Source organism: Pleurodeles waltl, chromosome 11 (assembly GCF_031143425.1).
Source record: "Pleurodeles waltl isolate 20211129_DDA chromosome 11, aPleWal1.hap1.20221129, whole genome shotgun sequence".
NCBI lineage: Eukaryota > Metazoa > Chordata > Amphibia > Caudata > Salamandridae > Pleurodeles > Pleurodeles waltl.
In genome coordinates, this window is record NC_090450.1 from 15,848,786 (window position 1) to 15,875,779 (window position 26,994).

The following is a 26,994-nucleotide window of genomic DNA, read 5'->3' on the forward strand; positions in this document are numbered from 1 at the left end:
TCAAAAAACATCAATTTTCAGCATATCATTTCGCTGAACAAAGCATTTTCTACTAGGGAAAGACAACAGACTTAGCAAAATGAATTCAAAGAAAAATCTTTCAGCGCACCTCTTCAAGTCTTTATTGGGAATGTTATCTTGCATTCCTCTGATTCCATTCTGCCGACTGTGAATGAGACCCCTCCAGGAAGAACTAGACAGTCAGTGGGCTCCAGCCAGAGGTTAATTCGACGATACCATCGGCGCCACAAGTGCAGTGGTCTCTGACAGATGTAGACTGAATCCACCAAGATAGAGCAGTCTCATTCCTCAGTCACCCTTTTTAGGAGTCATCACAGCCATCGCTCCCCTCGAAGGATGGGGAGTCTACCTTCAATACCTACAGCTCATTGTCAAATGGCGAAGACAGCACAAGAGCTATCGCATCAATCTACTCGAGCTCAAGGCAGTATACCTAGCCCTCTAGGCTTTCCTTCCAAGGATAAAGAACTCTCCAGTCCTAGTAGTTAGACGACACAACAATGCACTACATCAACAAGCAGGGTGGGACAAGGTTTTTTTCTCCTCTCTCGAATCACAATGTATTTGGAATTGGTCTATTATTTAGAATACATCTACAAGCCGAGCACGTACCAGGAAAACAAGATGCTAGACACCCAGCAGATTAAGAACATCCAAATGCGAGTGGGAATTGGATCAAGAAACAATCAGATTTTCTCTCAGTAGGGCAAACTGAACCTCAACCTATTTGCAACTCTCCAGAACTCCAAACTCTAATTTCTTTGCAAGTCACATCTGGGATCATGAGGAATGCACTTTTCATGGCATGGCCCAGAATATATGCTTACGCTTTCTGCCTATTCCCCTCATTCCAAATGTTCTATTAAAGCTAAAGACCAAGCATTACAGGATACACTTGATGGCTCCTGTGTGGTCATGCCAGCAATAGTTTACAGCAGTAGTTCCCAACCTTTTTGACTTCTGTGGACCCCCACATTATTACTGAACCCCCCCCCCCCCCCCCCCCCATCACCCAAACAGTGAGGTCATTACTGAAAGCTAGGGACCTAATCTGTGAATATTATTTAATTTTTTTAAGCAGTCGTGGACCCCCCTGAAGAGGCTTGCGGATACCAGGGGTCCCCGGACCACAGGTTGGGAACCACTGGTTTACAGAGCTGCTCTTCTCTCACAGAATCCCCACATTCCATTAAAGAAGACACCTTTCCTCTTGTCGATTTAACAAGGGTCAAGTGCTACACCAGGATCTCTTAACTTGTCTGCCTGGCTCCTGAACACATAGATTTCGCCCACTTAGACATCGCTCTTGATTGTAGAGAGATACTCACCAGAGTGGATAGCACAAACAAAACCTACAGTCATAAGTGGGAAATATTTTGTGTATGGTGCCAACAACCTCAAATTCATCCACTCTTGTCATTACCCGAGCAGATCTTTCCATATTTCATGCACTTTGTTGCTCCGGATTGGGTTAAGCTTCCATCAAGGTACATTTGGCTGTGATATCCCGATACAGACAATCTGACAAGTCACTATCTTTGTGGTCTGCTAGAATAATCTAACAATTCCTCAAAGGTCTATTTCGCTCCATTTAGGCAGCCGAACGGTGTTGCAGTTGATGAAGCATCCATTTGAACCTATTCACAAGGCAGATTTAACGTTTCTTTTGTGGAAAGTCGTTCTTGTGGCTCTTCAGCTAGAAGTCAGTGACATCCAAGCCTTTACCATTCAGGATACTTTACTTCAGTTTGAGGAATCCTTTGTCCAAACCCGAAATTTATCTCCAAAACCCTTCCGACTTTGACATAAATCAACCAGTTACTTTTAAGACTTTCCAAACCCTACCACTCCAGCTGATCAAGCTTGTCACGCTAGACATCAAAAGATGCCCAACATTTTATTTGGTCATAGCAAAGGATTTTAGAAAATGTAACCAGTTTGTGCCATTCAAAGCTCCAAGAAGGGGGTCATCCTCTCTTCAAGCAAGGTTTTGCTAGGTGGCTATCTAGCACAATTCACTTTTGCCACCAAGCAGCAAGAAAACCTTTACAGGCAGCAACACATGCTCATTCTACTAGATCTGGATCAACCTCCGCAGCAGTGTTTGCTGCTGTCTCTTCAGGATATTTGTAGAGCTGCCACCTGGAAGAATACACACACCTTTTTATGAAGCACTACTGCTTAGATGCAATGTTGCAAGGTGACGTGGCAGTGGCTCAGGCAACGCGGAGACATCTGTTCCAGTAGTGGTGAGCTATCTTTTTTTCTTCCCACCATCCCAGTATTCCACACATTGTCTCACACTTATTTAATACTGTTTATCATGACAACCTACAGGTATATACATTTTTACTGTATACGTAAGATTCTCATTCTTTTTTTCACAGAAGTGATAAAAAAATATCAGCGCATTTTAAATATGGTAATGTGTATGATTAATATTACAATGTGCTTCACTATTGCTAACTACTGATTTAAACGTGAATCTACAAAAGTTCAATACTGAAGTAAGAAATTAAGTTACTTGCTTGTTACTGTAGTTCTCCGGTATTGGAATCTTTTGTAGATTCACATGTGACACTCCCTCTTCCCCCGAGAATCTCCCTGTTCTCTTTACCTTTGCTTCTCCAGCTTCGTCTTTGGAAAATCTCAGTGACCGGAGCTTCTCAAAGGATTGTTCTAAAGAGAGGAGCAGCCTAATTGGCTGAAACCTTTCTTTGGTCTTTTTGTGTTTGTATATATATATATATATATGATATTGCCACAAGTGAAGGCCACAGGGTATTAACGCATTATGTTTAACATTACATTGATATTATAAGGTACCAGGGGACTCCCATCTCGATGACGAATGATTCATTCATGTGAATCTATGAAAAATTCCAATACTGGAGAATTAAAGTTACAATTACGTAACTTATTTCTATGCATGTACACATGGCCACATTTAACATGCTGCCTTGCATGTAACATGCGCTGTTATCATAAAGCCAGCCATGTGTGACCTGCTTATTCCTTTTTTGGTGTTCGGAATGCACTGAAATAGTTTTTATCGCATTACTGCTAAAACCTTGAAGTAGAATTGCTCTTTGTAACTAACTTTTCTTGTATGCTGTCAGTGGCCTATACTTGGAGCTAGGAACACTGCTGCACCAGCCGGGGCCTTTTCAGACTTGTTGTAGCACAGTTTGGAAAAGCATCATGGTTTAATTGTGCAAACCCTCGTGTGTAGCTTGATTGCCATTGTCAATGATTTTATTGATTTTTAGTTATTATTTAATAATGTACCTGTCTTTCATGGGACAGAAGGAAATGTTCTTTCTCAGGGGATCTCCATTAATAATCCTAAGCACTGAATAGTCCCCCCAATGGCTGGGGGATTCCCTGAGCACTTCTTTAAAATATATCTTAAGAATAGATGTTGGCGTTCATCATGAAGGCTTGAGCCGAAGACATAATTTTATTTAACATTTGGCAGCCTATAGCCTTTAAAAAAAAAAAAAAAAAAATGTTTTTATTTATGGAAACGTCAAAATATAATTAGTAAAATGAAAAATCTACAGGAACTGAGTAATGTGTTTCTTATAAATATCCTTCATAAACCTTTCTAAAATAAATGGAGAAGGAATGGGACAAGGTAGGCATAGAGGCTGTAGTACTGTAGTCATTAAAACGGACACTGCATCTTGAAGGGCTCACAGCCCCTCTAGTGTCCCATTATACCCAGCAGGTGGCATTTACTGCAGTTCTTTTTTCCACCTCCTGGTGACAGGATCTTGGAACAGTGAGCTCAGCCTTTTTGGCTTTTTCCTCCATAAAATCTTCTGAAAATATTTAACAGGTTTAATCAACTTCTTTCAACATTTTTTTTTTTTCTGACCAACTATTTATGCAGGCAAATAAAATGCCAACTTTGTTGTCAAATGTCCTAGCTGTGGCAGAAATAAGTCCAAACCAGATCCTCATGATCTCTGTATTATTTGCCTTTGACAGTCATATTCCTGACCGATGTCACCACTGCAAAAGCTTCTCCAGCTCCACACGGAGGCACAGGGAGATTATCCTTTATGGAGCTCGAGAGCAGCACAGGCAAAAAGAGGTGCAATCTGAAGGTGGGACTTCATGTGAGCAAGGAGAGGGTCCGTCCTCCACCAGGGCTCATCCACTTCCCTCTGAAGACTCAGGAGAGGGACATCAGAATGAAGAGATCTGCAAAAAAACAATGTTGTTGTCGGTCTATATCTAGATCTATTTCAAGGCCTGGTTCTGTGGCAAGTTGCTAGCCATCAAGAGCTGGGTCGACAAGGAGGAGACAACTTTTGACGTAGAGACACACAAGGTTCGAGTGGCGACTTACTTGACGTTGAAGCCTTTTGATCTTGAGACGTACAAAAATCAGTGGAAATAGAAAAACAAGAGCTTAGAAGGTTTCCATCAACGTCTGATTCATAATACTCCAGGGTGTACTTTCCGTTGCCAGTTTTCATTCCAGATTCCCAGCAACCTCCTCAGTCGCATCCTCCAGCTCAGTCAGTGGCTACACCATGTGCTGCAACCCTCCTCTCCCTCAGACAGGGGTTCCTGTGGAAGCTCATTCACTGGTGAGTCTCTCAGTTGCTCCATGGAGACTGAAGTCTCCTTGATCCAAATCTTGATCTTGCCACTGATCTTGATCAGGGTCTACTTCCAGACGTCCCCATCACCGCTCTGAACACTCCTCGTCACAACGCTCATCTAGGCACTGACATCATCCTAGGTCCGGATCAGAAGGTCCTCTTATTCAACCTCATCTTCTAGCATCTGGTGATATTCACTGACTTTGACCTGCCCTCCTCAGCCAAGAGTCTCACCAATTGATGACATAAATACTTTTCAAGAAATACTCCTACAAGGAGCTACGAAGTTAAAGAACGAGTTACTTACCTTCGGTAACGACTGGTGGCTACATTAGCTACCTGTGGATTCCTCACCTAATGAATACTCCCATGGTGCCAGCATTCGACTGAAATCTTCTTCCTAGCTTCTGCATGTCGACGAGGACGTCACATTTGCCCACGCGACGCCGTCTGACGTCATGCAGGCAATAAGAGGTCCTCGCCGACGTCAGTACCAACATTTTTTACGTGCCTGAGAACAATAACCAAATGCAATGAAAGATAAAGGCAACATCTCATAACATTGTAAACTACACATCATTGCAAGAAAATGGCTATAGATTGAATATCTCTTTTTTGATAAAAAAAAAAAAAAAAAACACATATATACACTAAATATGTATATACACAAAGAAATATATGTATACAAATATCCATAGATACATAATCTATTGCAGTCCTAAAGACCAAGAGGAGCACACTCAAGGATTACTTGGTGAGACCAAAAAGGCAACGGGGAGGCGGGTGGGACCGTGAGGAATCCACAGGTAGCTAATGTATCCACCAGAAAAGTCGTTACCGAAGGTAAGTAACTCGTTCTTCTGATGGATACAACTACCTGTGGATTCCTCACCTAATGAATAGAGTCCCAAAGCAGTACCACGCCCGGTGGTGGGTGCCTTTATGTTCAAACCAAGAAATCCTGCAGCACTGACCGTGCAAAATGGCCGTCCCTTCTGACCTCAGTCCAAGCAGTAATGCTTCACAAAAGTGTGAAGGGACGACCAAGTTGCGGCCTTGCAGATGTCGACCACAGGAACACCCCTAGCCAAGGCCGAAGTGGCCGACTTAGCCCTGGTGGAATGAGCTCTAATGCCATCAGGAGGATCCTTCTTTGCTAAAGAGTAACCGATTTTAATGCAAAGAACAACCCAACTGGAGAGTGTTCTCTTGTGGACTGCCTTTCCTCTCCTCTTGCCCACGTATCCGATGAACAGCTGATCCTCCAGCCTGAAATCCTTTGTTCTGTCTATGTAGAAGCTTAATGCCCTCTTTGGGTCCAAGCGATGCAGTCTCTCTTCCTCCTTTGAAGGATGAGGCGGAGGATAGAACGTGGACAAAGTAATTGCCTGGGCCAAATGGAAGGGTGAAACAACCTTCGGAAGGAAAGCAGCCTTGGTCCTCAACACCACCTTATCCCCATAAAAAGTTGTATAAGGGGGTTTTACCGATAAAGCCTGCAACTCACTCACTCTCTCCTTGCAGATGTTATGGCCACCAGGAAAACTGTTTTAATAACTAAGAACCTTAAGGGGCAAGAATGCATAGGCTCAAAAGGGGACCCCATAAGGAAAGTCAGGACCAAGGACAAATCCCATTGAGGCATAACGAAAGGTTTTGGAGGGTATTTATTCATAAGGCCCTTCAAGAATCTAAGAACTTTAGGGGATTTAAATAACGATGGTTGGTCTGGAAGACAAATGAAGGCTGACAAGGCAGACAAGTAACCTTTAATAGTATCCACTGCACAACCTTTCTGCGCTAGAGACAAAGCAAAAGATAAAACATCTGACAAATGAGCACGTAAGGGATCAATCTGTCTCTCTCCACACCATACCACAAATTTAGACCACCTATTAGCGTAGATAGTTTTGGTGGAGTGTCGTCTGGCCGCTAAGGTAACATCCACTACATCAGGTGGGAGAGAGAAGGAACTCAGGTTGCCCCGTTCAATCTCCAAGCATGAAGGTGCAGGCTCTGGAGGTTGGGGTGTAAAACCTGCCCCTGCGACTGCGAGAGGAGGTCTGCCCTGAGAGGGAGACGGAGCGGAGGGCACATTGAGAGTTGGAGAAGGTCGGAATACCACACCCTCCTTGGCCAATCTGGAGCTATTAAGATTACTTGGGCCCGGTCTTCGCGAATTTTCCTCAATACTCTAGGAATCAAGGGTATGGGGGGAAACGCATAAAGCAACTGGTCGCACCAGGTTCTCTGAAACGCAGCCCCCTGCACCGGATACTGGAGAATGCAGTATAACGGACAGTGCGTGTTCTCCCGGGTGGCAAACGGATCTATCCGAGGAACCCCCCCACTACTGGAAGATTAGACGGACTTGATCTTGATGGAGACGCCACTCGTGGTCGGCCGAGAAATGGCAACTGAGATTGTCCGCACGTACATTCAAGACTCCGGCCAGATGATTTGCTACCAAGCAAATCTGATGGTCCTTTGCCCAGGACCATAGTCGAAGAGCTTCTCTGCAGAGAAGGTACGACCCTACTCCTCCCTGCTTGTTTATATACCACATTGCGGTAGTATTGTCCGTTAGGACCTGAACAGACTGACCGCGAAGGGATGGGAGGAAGGCCTTGAGAGCCAGACGTACCGCCCGCAACTCCAACAGATTGATATGAAAAATCTGTTCCTCTGGAGACCAAAGCCCTTTGATCTCCAGATCCCCCAGATGAGCTCCCCACCCTAGAGTGGAAGCATCCGTTTTACCGTGGTCACTGGTGGTGACTGCGTGAACGGCTTTCCTTGTGAAAGATTGTTGCCCGCAATCCACCACTTCAAGTCCGCAGCAGCATCTCTGGAGATCTTGACAGAACCTTCGATATCTCCTGTGTTGAGACCACTGCCTTCGGAGGCACTACTGAAGAGCCCTCATGTGCCAGCAAGCATGCGTGACCAACAGTATGCAGGAGGCAAACAGACCGAGCAGACGAAGGACCTTGAGGACTGGAACGACCGCTCCATTTCGAAACTTTGGAACCAACTCCTGAATATCTTGAATCAGCTGAGGCGGAGGAAAGGCTCGATCCAATGTTGTATCCAGTACTGCTCCTATGAACAGGAGCCGTTGAGAGGGCTCTAGGTGAGATTTGGGCACGTTCACCGAAAAGCCCAGGTCGAACAACAATTGGGTTGTTGACTGCAGATGATGCAACACAAGCTCCGGGGACTTGGCTTTGATCAACCAGTCGTCCAAGTAAGGGAATACTGCTATCCCCTTCCTTCTGAGCTCTGCCACAACCACCGACATCACCTTCGTGAAGACTCGGGGAGCCGAAGTAAGACCGAACGGGAGGACCGCAAACTGATAGTGCTGCGACCCCACCACAAACCGGAGATACTTCCTGTGCGACTTGAGTATCGGGATATGAAAATAAGCATCCTGCAAGTCGACAGACACCATCCAATCTCCATTGTTCAACGCCAAAAGCACCTGAGCTAGGGTCAGCATCTTGAACTTTTCCTGTTTGAGGAACCAATTCAAGATCCTCAGGTCCAGGATTGATCTCAACCGACCATCCTTCTTGGGAATCAGGAAGTACCTCGAGTAACAACCTCGACCCCTTTCGTGCTCTGGAACCAACTCCACCGCGCCCTTTAAAAGGAGGACTTTAACCTCCTGTTCTAACAGGTGTTCTTCTGAACAATAAGATGGGCGGGGTGGGATCGGGGGGGGGGTGGGAACTCCCAAAAGGGAAGGGTGTAGCCTTTTCCCACAATGCTGATAACCCAAGTGTCTGATGTAATAGCCTCCCACTTGTGAAGAAAATGCAGTAACCTTCCCCCTACAGGAGAGGAGTGAGTGGGAATTGGTGGAAGCCTAAGGCTGCTTCCCCTGCTGCACCCCTCCAGAGGACGAGGCAGAGTGCTGCTGAGAGGCTCCCCTGGTGCGGGCCCTACACCTCCCTCTAATTGATCTAAAGGTGAGAGAAGAGGCAGGTTGCTGGAATCTCCCTCGAAAGGAAGAGGAGGAGGAGCCACGTCCAAATCCACGAAGCCTCCTAAAAAACCTGGAGGAGGCAGAAGAAGCGGCTTGCAGTCCTAATGACTTGGCTGTGGCCCTGCTTTCTTTAAACCTTTCCAAGGCCGAATCCGCTTCGGCTCCAAAAAGCTTGTCCCCATCAAACGGGAGGTCCAACAGGGTCGACTGCACGTCCGCAGAGAACCCTGAGTTGCGAAGCCAAGCCTGTCTCCTCGCAACCACAGCCGTGCCCATCGCCCTAGCCACTGAGTCAGTCGTATCCAACCCAGATTGGATAACCTGGGTTGCAGCAGCCTGGGCATCCGAGACGATATTCAAAAGTCCTTGGGGAAGCTCCGTATGTGATGATGTAATCTCGTCCATAAGAGCATAGATGTATCTCCCCAAGATGCATGTCGCGTTGGTGGACTTCAACGCCATGCTGCAGGACGAGAATATTTTCTTGGATTGTGAGTCCAACTTCTTGGAGTCTCTATCCCCCAGCACCGTCGGAAAAGATCCAGGCGCAGATCTAGAAGAACAGGAGGCCTGGACCACCAAGCTCTCCGGCGTAGGGTGTCTGGACAGAAAGCCAGGGTCAGATGGTGCAGCCCGATACCTCCTGGCCACAGCCCTATGAACAGCCGAGGAAGATACCGGCTTCTTCCACACCTCCAACACTGGATCAAGCAAAGCCTCGTTGAATGGTAAAAGAGGCTCTGCTGCAGCAGAGGCCGGATGTAGGACCTCAGTTAACAAATTCTTTTTCACCTCCGCTACCGGCAAAGGCAGTTCAAGAAAGTTAGCTGCCTTTCTTACTACAGCGCCTCCTCAGTATACTCCCCTGGAGATGACAAGTCCCACTCAGGGGAAGTATCCAGCCCACTAGCTGTATCCAGACCATGAAGACCCTCGCCAGAATCCTCAATCTCTCCTTCCTCCAAGACCAAGGTATTCCTGCTCCTCCAAGAGACGGAGAGCACGCCTCCTAGAATGTAGCCTCTCTTCAATACGCGGCGTCGACATGGCATCCGCCGAAGTCGAGGATCGACACCGATCTCCGGATCCATCTGACACCATGTCCGGCGCCACAGGCAGCCTCGACGCCGAGGTAGGAGCCGGATGAAGAGAGGCGCGTCTCGGAGTCTCCGATGGTCCTGTCGGAGTCACTGGTCAAAACCCCAAAGTCGACGGGATGGAAACCTCCGGGGCCGAAACCACTTGAGCCGACACCGGGCCGAGCCCACATTCCCTAAGGGGAGAAAGGGCATGAAGGGTGCTGGCTGTAGCGGCGCCGGAGCACCCAAGGTGAAAGCCAACGGCCCCGAAGGACCAGTTGGAGCACCGCCTGGAGCCATCTGCTGGAAGATGGTATACATCGCATTCAAAAATGCTGTATTATCGGCTCCAGGAGCAGGAAAAGCCGGATCCTGGGGTCCCTGGATCGAAGGCGACCCCAACGCCAGCCTCGACGCCGGAGAGAACACCTGAGGCTGCGTCACTTCAACCACTGAATATGTCTGCCCAGGCGAAGTCGGCGAAGGCAACGGCGTCGATGGATGTGGAGTGACTGTGGGACTGACCTCCCAAGTCTTACGAGCCGAGCTGAAGGCGACCTCGAACGAGACCTCTCTTTGCTGGAATGGCGCCGTGAAACCCTAGGGCGCCAGGAGTCTGACGCCGATGAGACTTCGGCGAGGAGGACTTCCCATGATGCTTATTCGCCTTCCTTTTTGACTTCACCATGAAGGGCCTTGGGATTCATGTGTTGACATGAATCACATGTTGCGACGTCGTGGTCGGAGCTTAAGCACCATAAACAGTCCGAATGTGGGTCAGTAACAGACATCTTGCCCCCACACTCCAGACGGGGCTTGAAACCAGACTTCCTCTGAGACATAGTAACCTCAGAGAAAAATCACGCAGCAGAAAAAACACTAACTTCGAAAGCAACAGTAGCTCCCTCGAAGATAACCGTTTCGAACGCACGGAAAAAAGGGAACTGACGTCGGCGAGGACCTCTTATTGCCTGCATGACATCAGACGGCGTTGCGTGGGCAAATGTGACGTCCTCGTCGACAAGCAGAAGCTAGGAAGAAGATTTCCGTCAAATGCTGGTGCCATGGGAGTATTCATTAGGTGAGGAATCCACAGAATATTCCATTGCCTGCTCCATCAACATCGGTGATATTTGACTTCATCAACGTTCTGCTTTTCAACTTTCAGCCTCTGGTTCCAGGTTTGTTATAACCAGATATGTAGCTTTTCCTCGCAACCGCTTCAGCCAAAGCAGGTCCATCTAGGCAAAAAAATAAGGTTCTGGAGCAGGACCCATTATTCCTGTGAGCAGATCCAATCCACCCCCATGCCCTCCAACCCCCCCCCCCCCCCCCCCCCCCCATTCAGTTTTCTTGGCCTCGAAGAAAACCCCTACTACTCCTTCATCCACGGTTCCCCAAGACACAGAAAGCAGGAAACCAGACTCTGAATGCAAGGTTTGTGGCACAGCAGCTACTACCTTGAAAGTTGTGAGCGCATCGGACCTCCTCAGCAGATACGATTGATCCCTATGGACTTGTGCAACAATTTGCAGATCTACCAAAAGACCATCGGGAAGACTTCATAGAAATTTTAAATGAAGGCATTATAGTCCTTAACCAAGTGTTCAGCACTGCTGCCATTTCACCTTTACTAGCAGGGAGGTGTGGAGGGGGGAGAGTGAGAGAGAATCTAACACCAATTCCTGGATACAGAATATTGTACAGGTTGGATGTCTCATTCACCATTTCTCCACCAAAATCATCCAGTCAGTATCTACAGATGCTGAGATCAGAAGTGAACGTTCTTCTGCAGAAGCATGCAGTGGGGCCTGTACCTCTTGACCAACGAGGAACAGGGATTTGTTCCTGTTATTTCCCATTGGGGAGGAAAAAAATCTAAAAGAATTCAGACCCATACTAGATCTGAAAGTGGCCAACAAATGGATACAAGGAGGAAAATTCAGAATGCCTGCTTTACACCAAATTTATTGTCAAACCCATCAAGGAGACTGGCTCTGTTTCATAGACCTTCAGGATGCACATTTTCACATCTTGAAAGTCAGAAAATACAGCAAATTCCTCAAATTTGAAGTAGATCACAACCAGTATAAAGTACTTTTTGAAGTACATGGCAGTGGTCACCGCAGAGCTTTGAAAGCTCAAAATATGTCTTATCTGTAACTAGTTGACTGGCTCAAGGCATCATCTTGACGACAGTTGCAACATCATTATCAAATCACTGTCTCTATATTCAATCTGCTAGGTTTTCAAGTCTGTGTCCAGACATCTACCTCATCGCTGGTTCAGTCTCCATTACCTTGGAGCAACTACTGACCCCATAATAGCAAAGGTGTTTCCTTCAGTGGAGAAGCTTTTATCCATATGTCTGAAACGTTGATCTCTCATGAGTCTTTCAGAAAAGTGTGGAAAGCAGCATCCCTTTTAGGCTCAATATCCTGTATATTTCTGACACCAAATACTTGTCAACACATGACACCACTACAAGAGTGCGCAGCCTGGAGGACCAGTGAAGTCTGTACTCTGGCAGTTGGGAAGACAAGATCACACTTTTCCTCAAAGCGATGCAGTCCCTCAAATGGTGATGTCAGCGGAAAAATCTCCTACAAAAATTTTGTGTGGGTGTTTTTTTTTTGTTTGTTTTTTTTTTGTTTTTTTTTTTGGAATATCAATCTGTTCCCTCTGAAACATTAGTGACCAATGCACCAGTTTAGGTTGGGGAGCACACATGGATCACTTTCAAATTCGTAACATGGTCCACAAAGGAAATGACTTGGCATATCAATCTCTGGAACTAAAAGTGGTTATTTTATCTCTGAAGTGTTTCCTACTACCCTTTAGGACGGAATCCCTCCTTGTAAGACAATACACCAGCAATGTACTATCTGAACAAGCAAGGAGGCCCAAAGTCTAGAGTCTAATTACTGAAGTCCAAACTATATGGGATTGGTTGCTGGCCATTAACCGGAGGTTCACTGCAACCCTAGGCAACTAGGCATCCAGTATATAAACAGACTCCCTAAGCAGGATTCTTCACACACAAAAATCACGAGTGGGTGCTAAGCGACATCATCGTTCACATCCCCTTCGGCACCTGGGGTTTTCCTCGCACATATCTATTCGCAACTGCAGAAAACAAAATGCGCAGGCTTCGACTTGGTTGTTACCAACAAGCGACACTGGGGAATGTCCTATAGATTGACTGGTTTGACAAATTTCTGTACGCTTTTACTCTGATGATTACTTATGTAATCAGGGGTATCAGTCTTACTTGAAGGCTAGAATGATATTGGTCGCTCTGGATTGGCCCAGTCAGTTGTGGGTCACAGACCGACTCCATGTGTCTGAATGTCCTCGCATGAGGCTGACGTGCAGACCAGATCTTCTCATGAAGCTCAGGAGACATATTATCCATCCTAATCTCTCCTTTTTGAGTTTGGCAGCATAGTTTCTGAACTCATAAAATATAGACTATTCTGAGAGGCTTAATGTCCATCAGTGCCTACATTTTGCTCTTTTAAATGGAAGAGATTCTGCTTCATGTGTTCTGACAAGAACATTACTCCTTCTGCATGCCAAAGAAACTTTACTTCCATATTTAATTCATTTAACCAACTATGGGTTACAATTCTCTCCCATTTAAGTCCATTTGGCAGCTACTACTGCATACAGAAAATGTCGTTTTTTTGTTGTTTTTTTTTTGTCCCAGTTATTGGTGTATTCTTAGAGGGTGTTAAGGTTTTCCCTCTAATATGCTGTCCCGTTTAACCCCACCCCCCAAAAAAAAGTTGGGAATTGAACATAGTACTTTCACATCTCATGGCACCCCCTTTCGATCCTATTCATAGAGCCTTATTACAGTGCCTTTCTTGGAAAGTGACTTCCCTAGTTTCCATTACATCAGCACCCAGAGTTAGTGAGATTTAAGCTTTGTTCTCATGAACTATATGGTATTTTTCATAGCAATAACGTGGTTATGAGAACTCATCCCTAATTCTTGACCAAAGTTGTTTTGGATTTTCACATTAATCAAACCCTTACTTCGCTGGCTCGTCTACTCCAGCAGAGATCTCCATGGTTTTGATATGAGAAGGAATCTTAAAATTTTACCTAGATTAAACAAAAGATATACATAAGACCGATAAGTTGTTTGTAAATTATGGTCCCATACGTACCGTGTTGACCACATGGAACCATCTATCTCCCAGGTGGATAGTTAAATAAATCATGTTATGCTAGCAGAAAGTGGGTAAAACTGCCCAGTATACTGAATGCCCATTTTAACAGAGGTAAGGCAGCAACTGCTGATTTGATGAGGAACATTCCTGCTGCAGAAATCCACAAAGCTGCTACACAGGAATCTGTTCACACTTTCACAAGGCACTATTGTTTGGACTTCGATGCTAGAACACATGCTCAAGTAGGACAGGCTTCCCTCAGTCAGCTTTGCTTAGTTGTTTCAGTGGTCCATGTTTTTCTCTTCCACCACTGTTTGAAAGGATGAGCTTGCTACTTTATTCAGTGCTTAGGATTATCAATGGAGATCACCGAGAGAGAGGGAATGATTTCTTACCTGTAATACTTGATCACTCTCAGGAGCCTCTCCATTGTAACCATAAATATCCTGCCCTCTTACCCAGTGGAAGAAACACCCATGATTAATACACATTCTGTTTTCATTAGTTGTACTCTCCTTTGCTCTGTAGGAAAGAACAGAAGTAGTTGCCACCTACTTGGCATGATGGGACACTGAAGGGCAGTGAGCCCTTAAAGGTGCAGTGTCAGTTTTTGACTACAATACTGCATCTTGTATGTCTACGTTGTCCCGTTCTTCCTTCATGTCTTTAAAAAAGGTTTATAGAGGATATTTAAAAAAAAATGGCCAGTTCCTAGAATTTTCATTTTTATTTTACTAATATTTTAACATTTTTAAAATTCAAGTAATTGGCCAATATAGCTTCTGTTATAGGCTGCAACATGTTTAACAATTGTGTCCTAGACTTGGCTTTTCTGAAGTAAGATGAACATCTGCACCTAAGAGCCTATATTTTAGAAATGCTTGGGGATTCACACACGTGTCCAGGACTATTCAGTGCTCACGATTTCAGTTGAGATACCCGGGGAGAGAACTTAGATTACAGGTAAGAAACCATTCCATGTTAATTAACCACTGTTTCTATCTTTCAGGGTTATCTGAACATGTTGAACCTCAAAGCAGTTGCCTATATAAATCTTGACGCCGTAGTCCAAGGTGAGTTTTGGCTGCTATTGTACTCTAGGGAGATGTGGATAAGTGCTTGAAGACATACAGGAGGTATTTGCCAGACTTTACAGAAGACATTATATTTCTGATAAATACTTATAACAGCTTGCTCACCTAATGTAAGGTTCAAGACTGGATCTAGGTTTTCAACAGCATTGGTCCATATGCCAGTAAATGAAGCTAGTGGACACTGCAGTGGCCTGCTGCCTCAGAATTCATGACACACGCATATAGATTGTTTTTGCAGATCTATAGCTCTTTTACCAACTTATTTGGTTCCGCTGACACTTTAATTCCACATGGACAGTGTGCCAGGGAAAATGTTTTGTCGAACAGAAAAGGTTGCACCTTAAGGGGGCAGGAAGCAAAAACTGATGTGGAGCATAAGAGATGGCCCTTGAAATGATCCCTGTGGTCTTGATTTTGCTCTAGTCTTTTGGTAAGCTCCAGTGTTGCACTTCTAAGAAGGCAGAGCAAGATTTGACCTTTTGTCGTTTAAGAGTAGCAAGGCCATGCAGTTCTCACTCCAAGAACCAGACTCCACAGCAGTCTTCTGACTCTGAGCCTATTCTAGGGCTGATTCAAGCACACAGTTTCCCAAATTTTGGTTGATGTTGCAGGAAATGGAGACCTTCAAGGAGGCCATGCTGCAGATTAAGGCAATGTAGACTCCTTTTGGAACACCTTGGGGGCCCATGGAGCTGCAAGGGCCCCCAGTGTCTCTTCTGCTGCCTGCTCATTTCTGGTGCTTACTCCTATCTGTTCCTTGCATGCATTGGTCCCCAACTGCCAGCTGTGCCTGAGAAATTCAGAACCACATTTGCTCAAACAATTCAGGATGCACAAGACTCTGCCAATTGTATTACTGGCTGGTCTTAATTCAAAAGACTGGGTATAGGTGTGACATGCAGAGTTTTCCTCAGGCATCCAATTGACATTGTTTGATGGCTCCATACTTTTTTGGGGAAAAGCAGTCTTGATTCTCTAAAGCTTCAAAGGACCATGTTGCATTCTGCTCCCTGGGCTTGCTCATTGGCCGGCCAGTTTCATCGTAAGTGTAGAAAAAGCAAAGGTTACTCACAGGGTCTGGCCTTTTGACAGTCAGCCCTTGCAACCAGTTTAGTGCTTGGCCAAGATTTGTTGCAGCTCCAGTGGACTTGGCGGTGTCTGAGGACTGGCGACAATGGTGCACTTTTCATGTGCTGAAGTAGTGGATGCAGTTCTTGTGGCTACATGCCCCTTGAGTAAAAATATATTTTGGGGGTATTTAGGAGAAATGTGTTGCCTGGTGTTGAGACTGCCTGCATAAGTCACCAATGACATGCCAAGTTATTAGATGTTCTGTTGGTTTTATCTTTGGCCCAGCAAGGCTTTGCGATGAGCACAGATAAATGTTATGTCTGACCTCTGGGCCTTTTTATGTGTGCGCCTGGCCAAACTTCATCCACGTCAGCTGTTGTGATAAAAGGTTTACCACACAGTTCTCTGACAAAGCCCTCTCGTTATGCCTCATTCCTACCTTAACTTGGTACTGCCATTTTTGATTGACTTCTCAAGAGGTTTGGTAGAAATCATACAGCAGTACCTATTTATTTGGCTTATGATGTGGATATAGTAGGTATAAGGATTCTTTGTGTGGTTCCTCAGGGAAAACCAGGCTGAGCTTCCTACAGGATTTACAAGGCATTTACTGGCACACTGTTCAAGCACATGCAGTTGTTCCCTTCTGGTCCTTAACATGGTTTTTCTCACCACTGCTTGTACTTAATATCTGCCAGGCTGCTTCTTAGGTGTCTGTGCATGTATTCACCAAACACTACTGCTTTGACAGTGAAGTCAATGGAGAAGGTTGGCATTTTTCCCTCCCAATTCAGCATGATTTTTTGGTATGCACCCACTTGTCAGTTGTATGCCCGCCTTAAAGGGAGGTGCTGCTTGGGTGTGTGTATATATACGAAATGCGAGGATCCTGCAGATAGTGTCCATTAGAAGAATAGGTTGTTTGCCTTTGGTTGCTCTCTTCCCGAGTTAAGTTTTTGCACGCCAATTTGTCATGATTGAGCTGTCTGAGAGCGCAAACACCTGCGAGACCAACACAGGCATCCTATATGCAGCTCTGCTGCTCTACTGTGACAGTGTGAGGCTGGTGTAGAGTCTGACACCATCTACCAGTGTCTGGGAGGAATAGCTTTCGGAAACAGTCTGGCACCTGGATTTATTCTAAAGGTGAGGAATTTGGAGTCCGCGTATGCACCAGAAAGAGCACTAGTAATGTGTTTGGGCTCTGATATTATATTGTGGGCATCAGCTAATGGTTTACAGCTGATGCAACATGTTTTATGCTAGAGTTACCCCCTTTACAGATAAGTGTGATCTCAAAACGTTTTCATAACCATTTTGAAGACTTAATTTGTACGGCTTGAAATATGGAGAAGAAAATACTTGTATAGAGCCACATTTTTGTTAAGTACCTGCTAATTACTTGTTCAACTGTATTTGTCTTCTCTTTCTTTGAACTAGAGACCCACCTAGTTAGTGTGTTCTTACTTGCCAGAGTAGGCTCCTGTATAATATGGTGCATCTCCTTTTAAGGTAATGATTTTGTGTTAATTAGGTTGTTTGGTTGCCACAAATACTGTCCAGCAGCTATTAAAGTGACTTAGACTAAATCGTGCTTTGCCAACCAGTGTTATTTTTCCTTCTCTTCTTGGTGCCTAATTGACGTCCTCCCCTTGCAGGAGTGACCCCCTATATGCTCCAATGAGGTATCTTTCCTAGATTCACATGCTTGAATTGTCCTAGCTGTAATCATAAGTAATGCAAAGCATTGCAAAGTGAAACCTGAAACAAGTGACATTCGTAACCAATTCATATAATTTTAAAGAACCACATTACAGCCAACCAGGAAGCATCTGCTGACCCACTCATCCTCTCAAGGGCCACAGTACCTCCTATTTCTAATCACATGTGATGGGAGCCTCCCTGCACTCTGCTCAGTCTTCAGTGTTTAACCTGGAATTCTACATTTCATGAAATTTCTTTTAACTCCATCTGACACCTTCGAGGTGATACAGTTCCTGCCAGGCAGAACCATGTCAATTAGTCATTTGAGGCCTTGCAGATCCTGTGGAAAATTCAGGCTTTTTTCAGAGGACCCACAAAAGGAATTCTTCGGCCTACATCCACATCATAAACCAAAGAATTCAACCAAAACTCTTAAGATCAAGACACCAGACATCTACTTTGGCTCCAAAAGATGACAAATTAATATAGGAGGATGAAGGAGAAGAGAATCTCTCCGGAAGAGACCAGAAAAGGAAAAAACTAGAAGAAAGACTCTACCTTAGAATCTTCCAAAAAGGAAAGCAAGGAGCAGATAACTGCTACAACAAGCACCGGAAGATCAGTGGTCTCAGTAGTCCAACCTGTAGGGCATCAGTAGTCGTCCGACAAGAAGCCAGGCTGTCACTCAATGCAGACCCAGCACTTGCAGATAGGAGTTCCTTTTCACCACAGACTCCCTACACACTCTGATCAGATGCTTCTGTCCAGGGCTGGAGAACTCACATAGGGACTGCAAGTTTAAGGCTTTTGGTCGGGCAAGGAACAGCTCTATCACATAAACATGCTGGAATTTAGGGCAGTCCATCCAGCACTGAAGCATCTGTCCATCTATAAAGACGAGTTCTCTGCTCTTTCAAACAGACAACACAACCACAATGCATTATCTGAACAAACAGGGAGACACTCACGCCACCTATCAATGTAGGTACAAGCTATATGGAAATGGCTACTATAGCCAGAGATTTAACAATTTCTGCTGTTCACCTTCCAGGATCTCTGAACACCCAGAGGCCTACTCTTTAAGCCACACCTTCACAGGCTCACGACTGGGTTCCAAATTATTACCGTCCATTTTTGGAACAAGAGGAGGTTATATTATCCTACTGCCTCAATTCAGCAAAATTGGGGCTACAGTTCTCTTCTATTAAGGTTCACTGATCAGCAATTATTGCCTATAGAAAATCACATTCCCAAATGTCATTCTTTAAAGTATTTGTAGTGAAAGATTTTCTAAAGGGTCTAAAGAAAGTGTTCCCTCCGGTACATTCGCCCATCTCCTCCTAGGAGTTTGTGGTGCTTTTAAAACCTATTGGTCCACCCTTTGAGCCGATACATAAGGCTTCAGCATCTGATCTGGAAGCCGCCTTCTCTAGTAGCAATTAATTTGGCACCCAGTCAGTGAGATTCAGTCTCTTCATGCCAAAGAGCCTGAAGTTGTTTTCCATGCCAACAGGGTTGTGATACAGACTCACCCCAGTTTTCTCCCCCAAGGTAGTGTTTGATTGTTCACATTAATCAGACAATTTCACTCCCTGTGCTCTTTCATAATCCATCCACACCGGTGGAAAGAGCCTTACACTCTTTAGATCTCAAGAGTTCTGAAATTTTACCTCGACAAACCCAAGGACATCCGACAGCCTGATTGCCTCTCTGTAAACTATGGCCCGATGAGGACGGGCAGCACTTCTAAATAAACCATCTTCAGAGCAGGCCTCTATTGTGTCCTTTCCTGGGAGGGCTGAAGGCTGTAGCTTGACAAACGTCCGCAAATGGCCATGAGAAACTTGGGCAACTGAGTGGCAACTTTCTAAAAGTTGCACGTGGCAACAAGCGACAATTTTGACTTGGGCATCACGTCTTGTTTAATTTGTGTTCTATTGCTTGAAGGACCATTTGTGGCAGTCCCATTCAGAAGTTGATACCACTGAGTTGCTGGTGTGTAACCCTGTACTCTCCAATGAAACTACCAGTCTCTTGCACAGTAAAATGGCTAAAGTTCGAGTTTTTACTGCTAGAACATGTAAAACGTGTTCTTAGTTTTATTCTGTGGCACCCTGCCTTGGATCTCAACAGGCCTGCTGTAGGGTTGATTTACACCTCTTAAAATGGGAGTTTGTTGCTTTGCCATCACTTGCAATGGCTAAGTTGAGATAGCAGTGTTACCTGCTCCACTGGTCTGCAGTGGCAGTTTAGGAGACATGTTCTACTTTTTCACACTTGCGGTGAAAGAGTTAGTGCTGCATTCAATGAGTGACACTAACTTTCAGGCCCTAGGTACCCCTCGTACTATATACCAGTGATTTAAAAGTAAGTTTGGCCTGCCAATTGTTGATAAGCCAATTAAACAGGTATGTTTTTAAGAGGCAGAGCACATATGCCGAGTTCTGATTAGCTGGGCTCAAGGCATTTCAGCGCCATTACAACAGTGCAAAGTATTAATTGGAGCAAAAGATGGGGGTGAACGTACAAAAAATCCTGTTTCCTCGCACACAGCTACTTATGGACTTCGTGACCTAATGCAAAATCATAACTGAAGTTACCATGTCATCACATACCGTATACTTCAACTTTGTTTCCGATTTCTCATAAATGCTATTAACACATTTGAATAAAAAAACAAGCAAGATTAATGCTCTGGGGAAGCCATCATGTCCAAATTCATCATTAGTCAAGAGTTTTGGATGCTTTAAAGGGCACTGTAAAAGCCAGGCGGACTACTGGTTCTTCACTGAAGCAGACCGCATCTGTTCAACCATCTCACATGTGGTTTGAATCTGTGGGCTATGTCCCAACCTTCTTATAACCTCCTCCAAACAGTGGATCAGTTGGTTGAGGTCTTGACCTGGAGGAGGTTGGTAAGGTATACACACACTCTCCTATAAGTAGGAACTATGTTTTAGTGGCCAGGAGCACCCGGCTATCCACATATGTCATCTATCAAAACTCCAGAGGCAAGCTTTGGACATCTTGATGACCTTGTCCGTCAGATTCCACAAGTGGAGGCCTGGTGATTTTGGTTTCTACCAACACCAGCCGTACCTTTCAGAGATTCCTACTGAAGGTAAATACTCCTTGGGTGCTGTAATTCTGGGTATTTCCAGATTGGTCACGGCAAGTCTCTTTTTGAAATGTTACTACTTCAGAGTAAACCTATCCGTGGAGGCAGAGTTCCCTCATTACCATGTCACAAAATATCTTTCTTGGAGGACTTCTGTTCAGGCCACATTAATTTCAGTCGGTTGTATTAGTAACTTTCAGGCCTCAGCTTCTGAAATCCGTTTTTTACATCTGGACAAAAAATTGAGGGCTCATTCTACCTTACCTCTGTTCTCAAGATGTTGACTGAATTTTACCTCAATGAGAAACTTCCTCCAGCTTTCTTCCACACCTCCTTGGTTACTTGACTGATAAACGAAGTGCAAGCTTAATCTGATGCTTTGTATGTTTTCACCTTGAAAAAATGCCTATGTGCGCTCAAGTGTGGTTTTTTTTTTTTTTTTTTTTTTTTTTTTGGGAGGATAGGACTCCAGCAGAGCAACTCCAGGCCACTGTTAGACAGATTATACCATGCGTTGCACCACCCTGCGTTTGACAGATCCTCAACTGGGGGTCTGAAACTCAACTTAATCAGGGGCATACTTAATTGTTAGGACGAGTTGTGTGCAGCCTTCAAATATGAAAATATACCATTATAATGACTGATCCTAACCCATAAGGCTCTCTTTAGCAGGCCACTTTAGCCAATTGCTGAGCCTGTCTTTTTCCGATGAAGGGAAACGGCCCCTCAGGGATCTTGTGTGTTTTGCATTTCTGACTAGTGGCTTATGTGAGGGGAAGGAAGGGTGGAAGCGAGCCCTGCTCCTTTATGACGCACGCCTGCATGTGTGGTACCCGGACGTGATGAGTGCCCAGACAATGGGAGTAACCGTCACCATAAGACTGCTTTGTGATTGTCCGGTTTCAAGGTTTGGACACTAATTGTATAACTTTGCTTCTTGTAGGTAATGGAGCTTTCAAAGTTTCTACCAGCCCCATGCTATACAGCCTTATTGAGAAGACCATGAATGAGGTTGGTTGTATGCCCACTTTTGAGACCAGTGAAAGGGTTTACTGGAATCTTACATTTGTATGCTGGTGCGGCTGGTATTGTGTAAGGTCTAAATGTAATAATGTGAACTGATTTAACTTCCGCTCAAGAGCAGTTTAGGCTTGGTACGAAGTAGCTGTAACGGATAGTTTTACGCAGCCTGTTACGCCAGAACAGCAAGCTGGAAGTTATGAATGCATCAATTGACTTGCAAAGTGAACAAGTACTAATAAATACGTGGGCTATTTGTGCACAAGTTTTAATCGTGAAACTTTCAGTCATGTTTATGAATATACAGTCTTAACCTTTTGTGGAGAAGTGTGAATATTTATGCAAGGGAAGCATCTGCATGTATTTTTGATAAGTCAAGGTATATGGTTAACGTAGGAAAGTGCCCCTTTTTTGACAGTCACCCCAGGGGTGTGGAGTTTAATAAAATATCTACTTTTCCATTGGACAGACTGCTTCTTAAATCTGCTTGTCCTGTAAAAAAAAAAAAATCTACTTGTCCTTTCGGTGCCATGTCATGCAGTGACATTATGTCAGCAATCTCATTATGTAAGAGCTCTGATTATGCCAGGACTACTACTATACTAGGGCCTAAATACTTGCAATTTCAATCCCTACTATAGCATTCTCCTTAGTTTGCCACCTTTCCACAGATCTACATACTGGGACTGGAGGAAGCAGTAAGCAATAGTTCCAGGGCTGGAGTCTGCAAACTTAGTAACTTGCATGTTTTAAGCATTTTCACCAGCTCTTCTCTAATCTTTTCCAATAATGAGAAAAATTGGAAATTTACGCCTGCCAAGGGCAGGGGTAAGAGTTTCTTCATGGGTTGGGGGGGAAAAAGTGGTTGGGGGGGAGTGAACTTGTAAATGCTTGATAGATTTCCACATGAGCAAATCTACACATGCAGCTAAAATACAGTTGACAAATTTTCTAGGAGTACGATTTCCTGGTCTACTTTTGTAATCTCTTGTGACTTCATGAAAGTCACTAATACAAAGATATATACCATGGGTGCACTTTTGTGTCTTCTTTAAGAAATGGGTCCCTAATTAGGTCTGGCGTTACACATTTTTGTTTTTATTAAACTTCTATTTCTCTCTCTATTGCCTAGCTGTACTGTGTATGATGGCCTGCTCTTCCACAAGGAAGATTGGCGCGTAGAGTAGTTTTGTTCAGTGCCAGTGTTCAGTGCCAGCAACCACTGTGGCAGTTAGAGACGTAGCAAAACTGAAGGGGGGGGGGGGGGGGGCCCTTGCAAAGAATATGGAGGGTCCTCCCCCTCCAGACTCACTCAGGACAGGGTCTGTGGTGATGGGGCCCCCAGGGCCTTTGTTACACCACTGGCAGCAATGAGTGCTTTTTGAGACCAATATTTGATTTTTTATTTTCTTTTTTTTCTTTTTTTTGTTGTTGTTGTTCTTTTTGCCTGTTTGTTACAATGGTGAGGGCCTGGCAGCTCCCACAACAATATAATATAATGTTACAAAAGCCATGTCAAAACAAGACTGGTAGTTTTTTTTACTGGAACCACTGTTGGTAGTGTGCAGTGTGACCTTAAAACTTCTATTTACAACACTCACCCTAATAAGGTAGCCTTTTAATTAATGAACCATAAATACAAGTTCTAACAGCGTTTATGAAGGGACACACTAACTCAAATGCGAACATTTCCCTTTTCGGTAAACTAGCAGCCAAGGGTTTTTGCTGCAGGGGTTTGGGCCAACTTGTCCCAAGGACACAAACATGAAAACTTGTTGCCCTTGACCCCAAACAATGTATCAGGCGATAGGAATTCCACATCCCTGAGTCACCCCTACGTTTTGCCTGGTATTCGATGCAATTTTGACAAAGTACACTGGGTTCCTGCTAACCAGGTCCCCGTACCAGAGCGCGCTCTCCATAAAACTGTGCAGTTGTTCCTCATTTGGCAATGCCTTTGCGCGTTCCCCCTGACCCCACCCCCTTTACCATTTACTAGTACGGTCACGTCCCCAAGGACTGGAGCATATATGACACCCCTCACCCAGCACATGCAGACTGCGTGTCTTGGTGCAGCTAAACGTGTGCCATGTCCCCTAATACTGCATGTAATATATGTAACTCGCCCCTACAGCAGGCTTTCCAGCCCTAAGGCACGATGCGTTTACATGTGAAGGCATATCTGCACGAGCAGGGATGCCCCTGCTATGTCTTAGTTGATCCCAAGACATAGTGAGTAAATAGGGAAGCCATTTCAAGTATATGTGCTGGACACTGGTCACAACGAGTTCCTCACCTATATGATGGCTTCACTGCAAATAGGGATGTTTGGTATCAAACATCTCATATTAATAATACATGCACCCAGAGGGCACCTTACAGGTGCCCCCTGAAAACTTACCAGTTACCTGTATGGAGACTGCCTAGTTTTAGCCAGACTGCCGCCACCACCTGACAAGATTCTGGCCCCCTAGAGTGAGAGCCTTTGCTCCGGGCACTCGGTTGGTTAGACAGCCTGCTTCGGGTGAGGTGTGTACACACACCGCCCAACAGGATGATGTGCAAATCTGTATTCCAAGACAGGGCTTCAAATAAGCCCAGTGTCCTTAGTTTGCAGATCTGGCTTCATTCAAAGGAGAGATGCTGAGCTTCCACCCCCACCTTGGAAACCATTTGGCCCTGAAACAGGTAAGAAATTTAGTATTCAGAGAGGTGTGTCCACCTCTTGGATCAGTCCCACCCCGAAGGTGAGCTGCCTGATGTTGACACCATATTTAGACATTTGCCATCTTTGTGTTGGCAGAACTTGAACACTGGGAGAGGTTTATGCTGCCTTCCCACCTGAAGTGGTCATATGGGGGTGTAATGACTGCAGCGAAGTAGTCTATTGGCTACTACCTTATACTCCTCGAAACATCCTCAAATTCAGTATTTCGTGGAGGGCTTGCCACCAGGAAATCAGATTCTTGCTGACTTGTGAGACACCCAAGAGCCGCAAAAGCAAAGCCTAGGAAGAAGCACCTGACTTGGCCCCAATCCTGCCGTCACACCAATTTGAGCCAAAGTAGACTCATTCTGCAAGCTGCAGTGCCTCCAAAAGCCTGAAAGGACTGCCTCCCTTTAACAAAGACCCAAGAATTCCTGTGGAACAGCGGAGCTGCTTTCTTTCAACTTGCAGGCACCCCCAAGACAGCTGTGAGGGTTTTGGACCACAGAAAACCTGAAAGCACCACTGCACCTGTGCCGCCTAGCCAGAGTTTAAGTGGACCAACGTTGCTAACGTGTCAGAGACCAAGCCCAATGTGGACTAAGACTCTCCCTGCAGCCTCTGCCCGCAGGCCCCCTCAACCATGAGTGCTCCCGATGGAGAAAACCAGATGCCTCAGGACACCTTCACCTGTCTCACCTGGCCCGTGAAGACCGAAGGTGTCCCTGACCCTGTTGGTTCTTCCAGACTGGACATTCTGTCCAGACCTGCAGACTTTTCAACCGGACTAATCCCCATTGACTAACATTGGGCACCCGATGCTGTACTACACCTCTGCACCCGGCAGCCCCAGTGCTGCTCTTTGTGACCTGTTTGTGTGGTCGTGACCCTTGCCCAGTACTTACCTTAAGTCCAGGAGATTAGTCCAGTAAGTTGCTGTACTATATTTGAAGGCTGTACTTTATTTTCTCTCCATAGGATCACTGTGCAGCTTCTCAGAAATTAATCTGTTGATTTATCAAAACTGTAAAGATTTTTCTTGCAAAGCATACTTGCCCGATAATATTGTTTCTAGTGCCTAAACATATATAAAGATACTTATTTTTGTAAAATGGTGTGGGTCTCCTTGAGTCGTGGGTCTCATTTATTGACTGTATTTGTGGATGTCTAACACTTCTGATGGATACAACTACCTGTGGATTCCTCACCTAATGAATACTCCCATGGCGCCAGCATTCGACGGAAATCTTCTTACTAGTCTCTGCACGTCGACGAGGACGTCACTCTAGCCCACGCGACGCCGTCTGACGTCATACAGGCAATAAGAGGTCCTCGACGACGTGCGGACGTCAGTTCCCTTTTTTCTGTGCATTTGAAACGGTTATCTTCGAGGGAGCAACTGTTACTTTTTTGGTTACAGTGTATTTTTGCTGCGTAGTCTTTCGCTGTGGTAATAATGTCGCAGAGAAAGTCTGGATTTAAGCCTTGTCGTGAGTGTGGAGGCAAGATGTCGGTGACGGATCCTCATTCCGATTGCCTTTGGTGTTTGAGCTCCGACCACGACGTCTCGACTTGTGATTCATGCCAGCACATGAATCCAAAGGCCCTCAAGGAACGTGAGGCGAAGCTGTTTATGGCTAAATCGAAGGAGAAGCATCACAAGAAGTCTTCTTCTCCAAGACATCGCCGTCATCGAGACTCCCGGCGCCGTAGAGAATCTCGGCGTCATTCGAAGGAGACGTTCCAGGTCTTCGGATCGGTGCCGAAGGACATGGGAGATCAGTCCCACGGTTACGCCGCATCCTTCGACGCCGTTGCCCTCTCCGGCGTCTCCGACTTCACCTGGACAGGCGTCGGTGATTGAGGTATTGGAGCCTCAGGTGTTTTCTCCGGCGCAGACGCCGAGGCCGGTGTCGGGGTCGCCTCCGAGACAGGCACCTCAGTATCCGGCTTTTCTAACCCCTGGAGCCGATAGTTCCGCATTCTTGAATGCGATGTATGCCATCTTCCAACAGATGGCTCCAGGGGGTGCTCCGGCTGGGCCTTTGGCCTTTTCTTTGGGTGATCCTGCGCCTCTTCGGCCGGCACCCTTTATGCCCTTTCTCCCTTTTGGGAACGTGGGCTCGGCGCCAGTGTCGGCGCCGGTGGCCGCTCCGGTGGCTTCAGAAGGATTGGCCCCGGGGATTTCCATCCCGTCGAAGTCGGGATTTCGGCCTGTGACTCCGGTGGGTCCATCTGCTTCAGCTGCTCTTTTTTCGGCGCCGAAGTTACCTGTGGCGCCGGACGCGGCGTCGGTGGCTTCTGAAGATCGGCGCCGATCTTCGACTTCGGCGGAGGCATTGTCGACTCCGCGTATTGAACAGCGACTTCATTCCAGGAGACGTGCTCTCCGTGT

At 45.5% G+C, this 26,994-nt stretch overlaps 1 protein-coding gene across 1 annotated transcript in view; it reads left to right on the top strand.

Moving 5' to 3' along the window:
• Window positions 1-26,994, top strand: part of TFRC (transferrin receptor) — a 148,854-nt gene that overhangs the window by 60,752 nt on the left and 61,108 nt on the right. Inside the window, exons 13-14 of the mRNA XM_069212819.1 lie at window positions 14,895-14,958; window positions 21,816-21,883. Coding sequence (XP_069068920.1) covers window positions 14,895-14,958; window positions 21,816-21,883 — 132 coding nt within the window. The remainder of the gene's footprint in view (window positions 1-14,894; window positions 14,959-21,815; window positions 21,884-26,994) is intronic.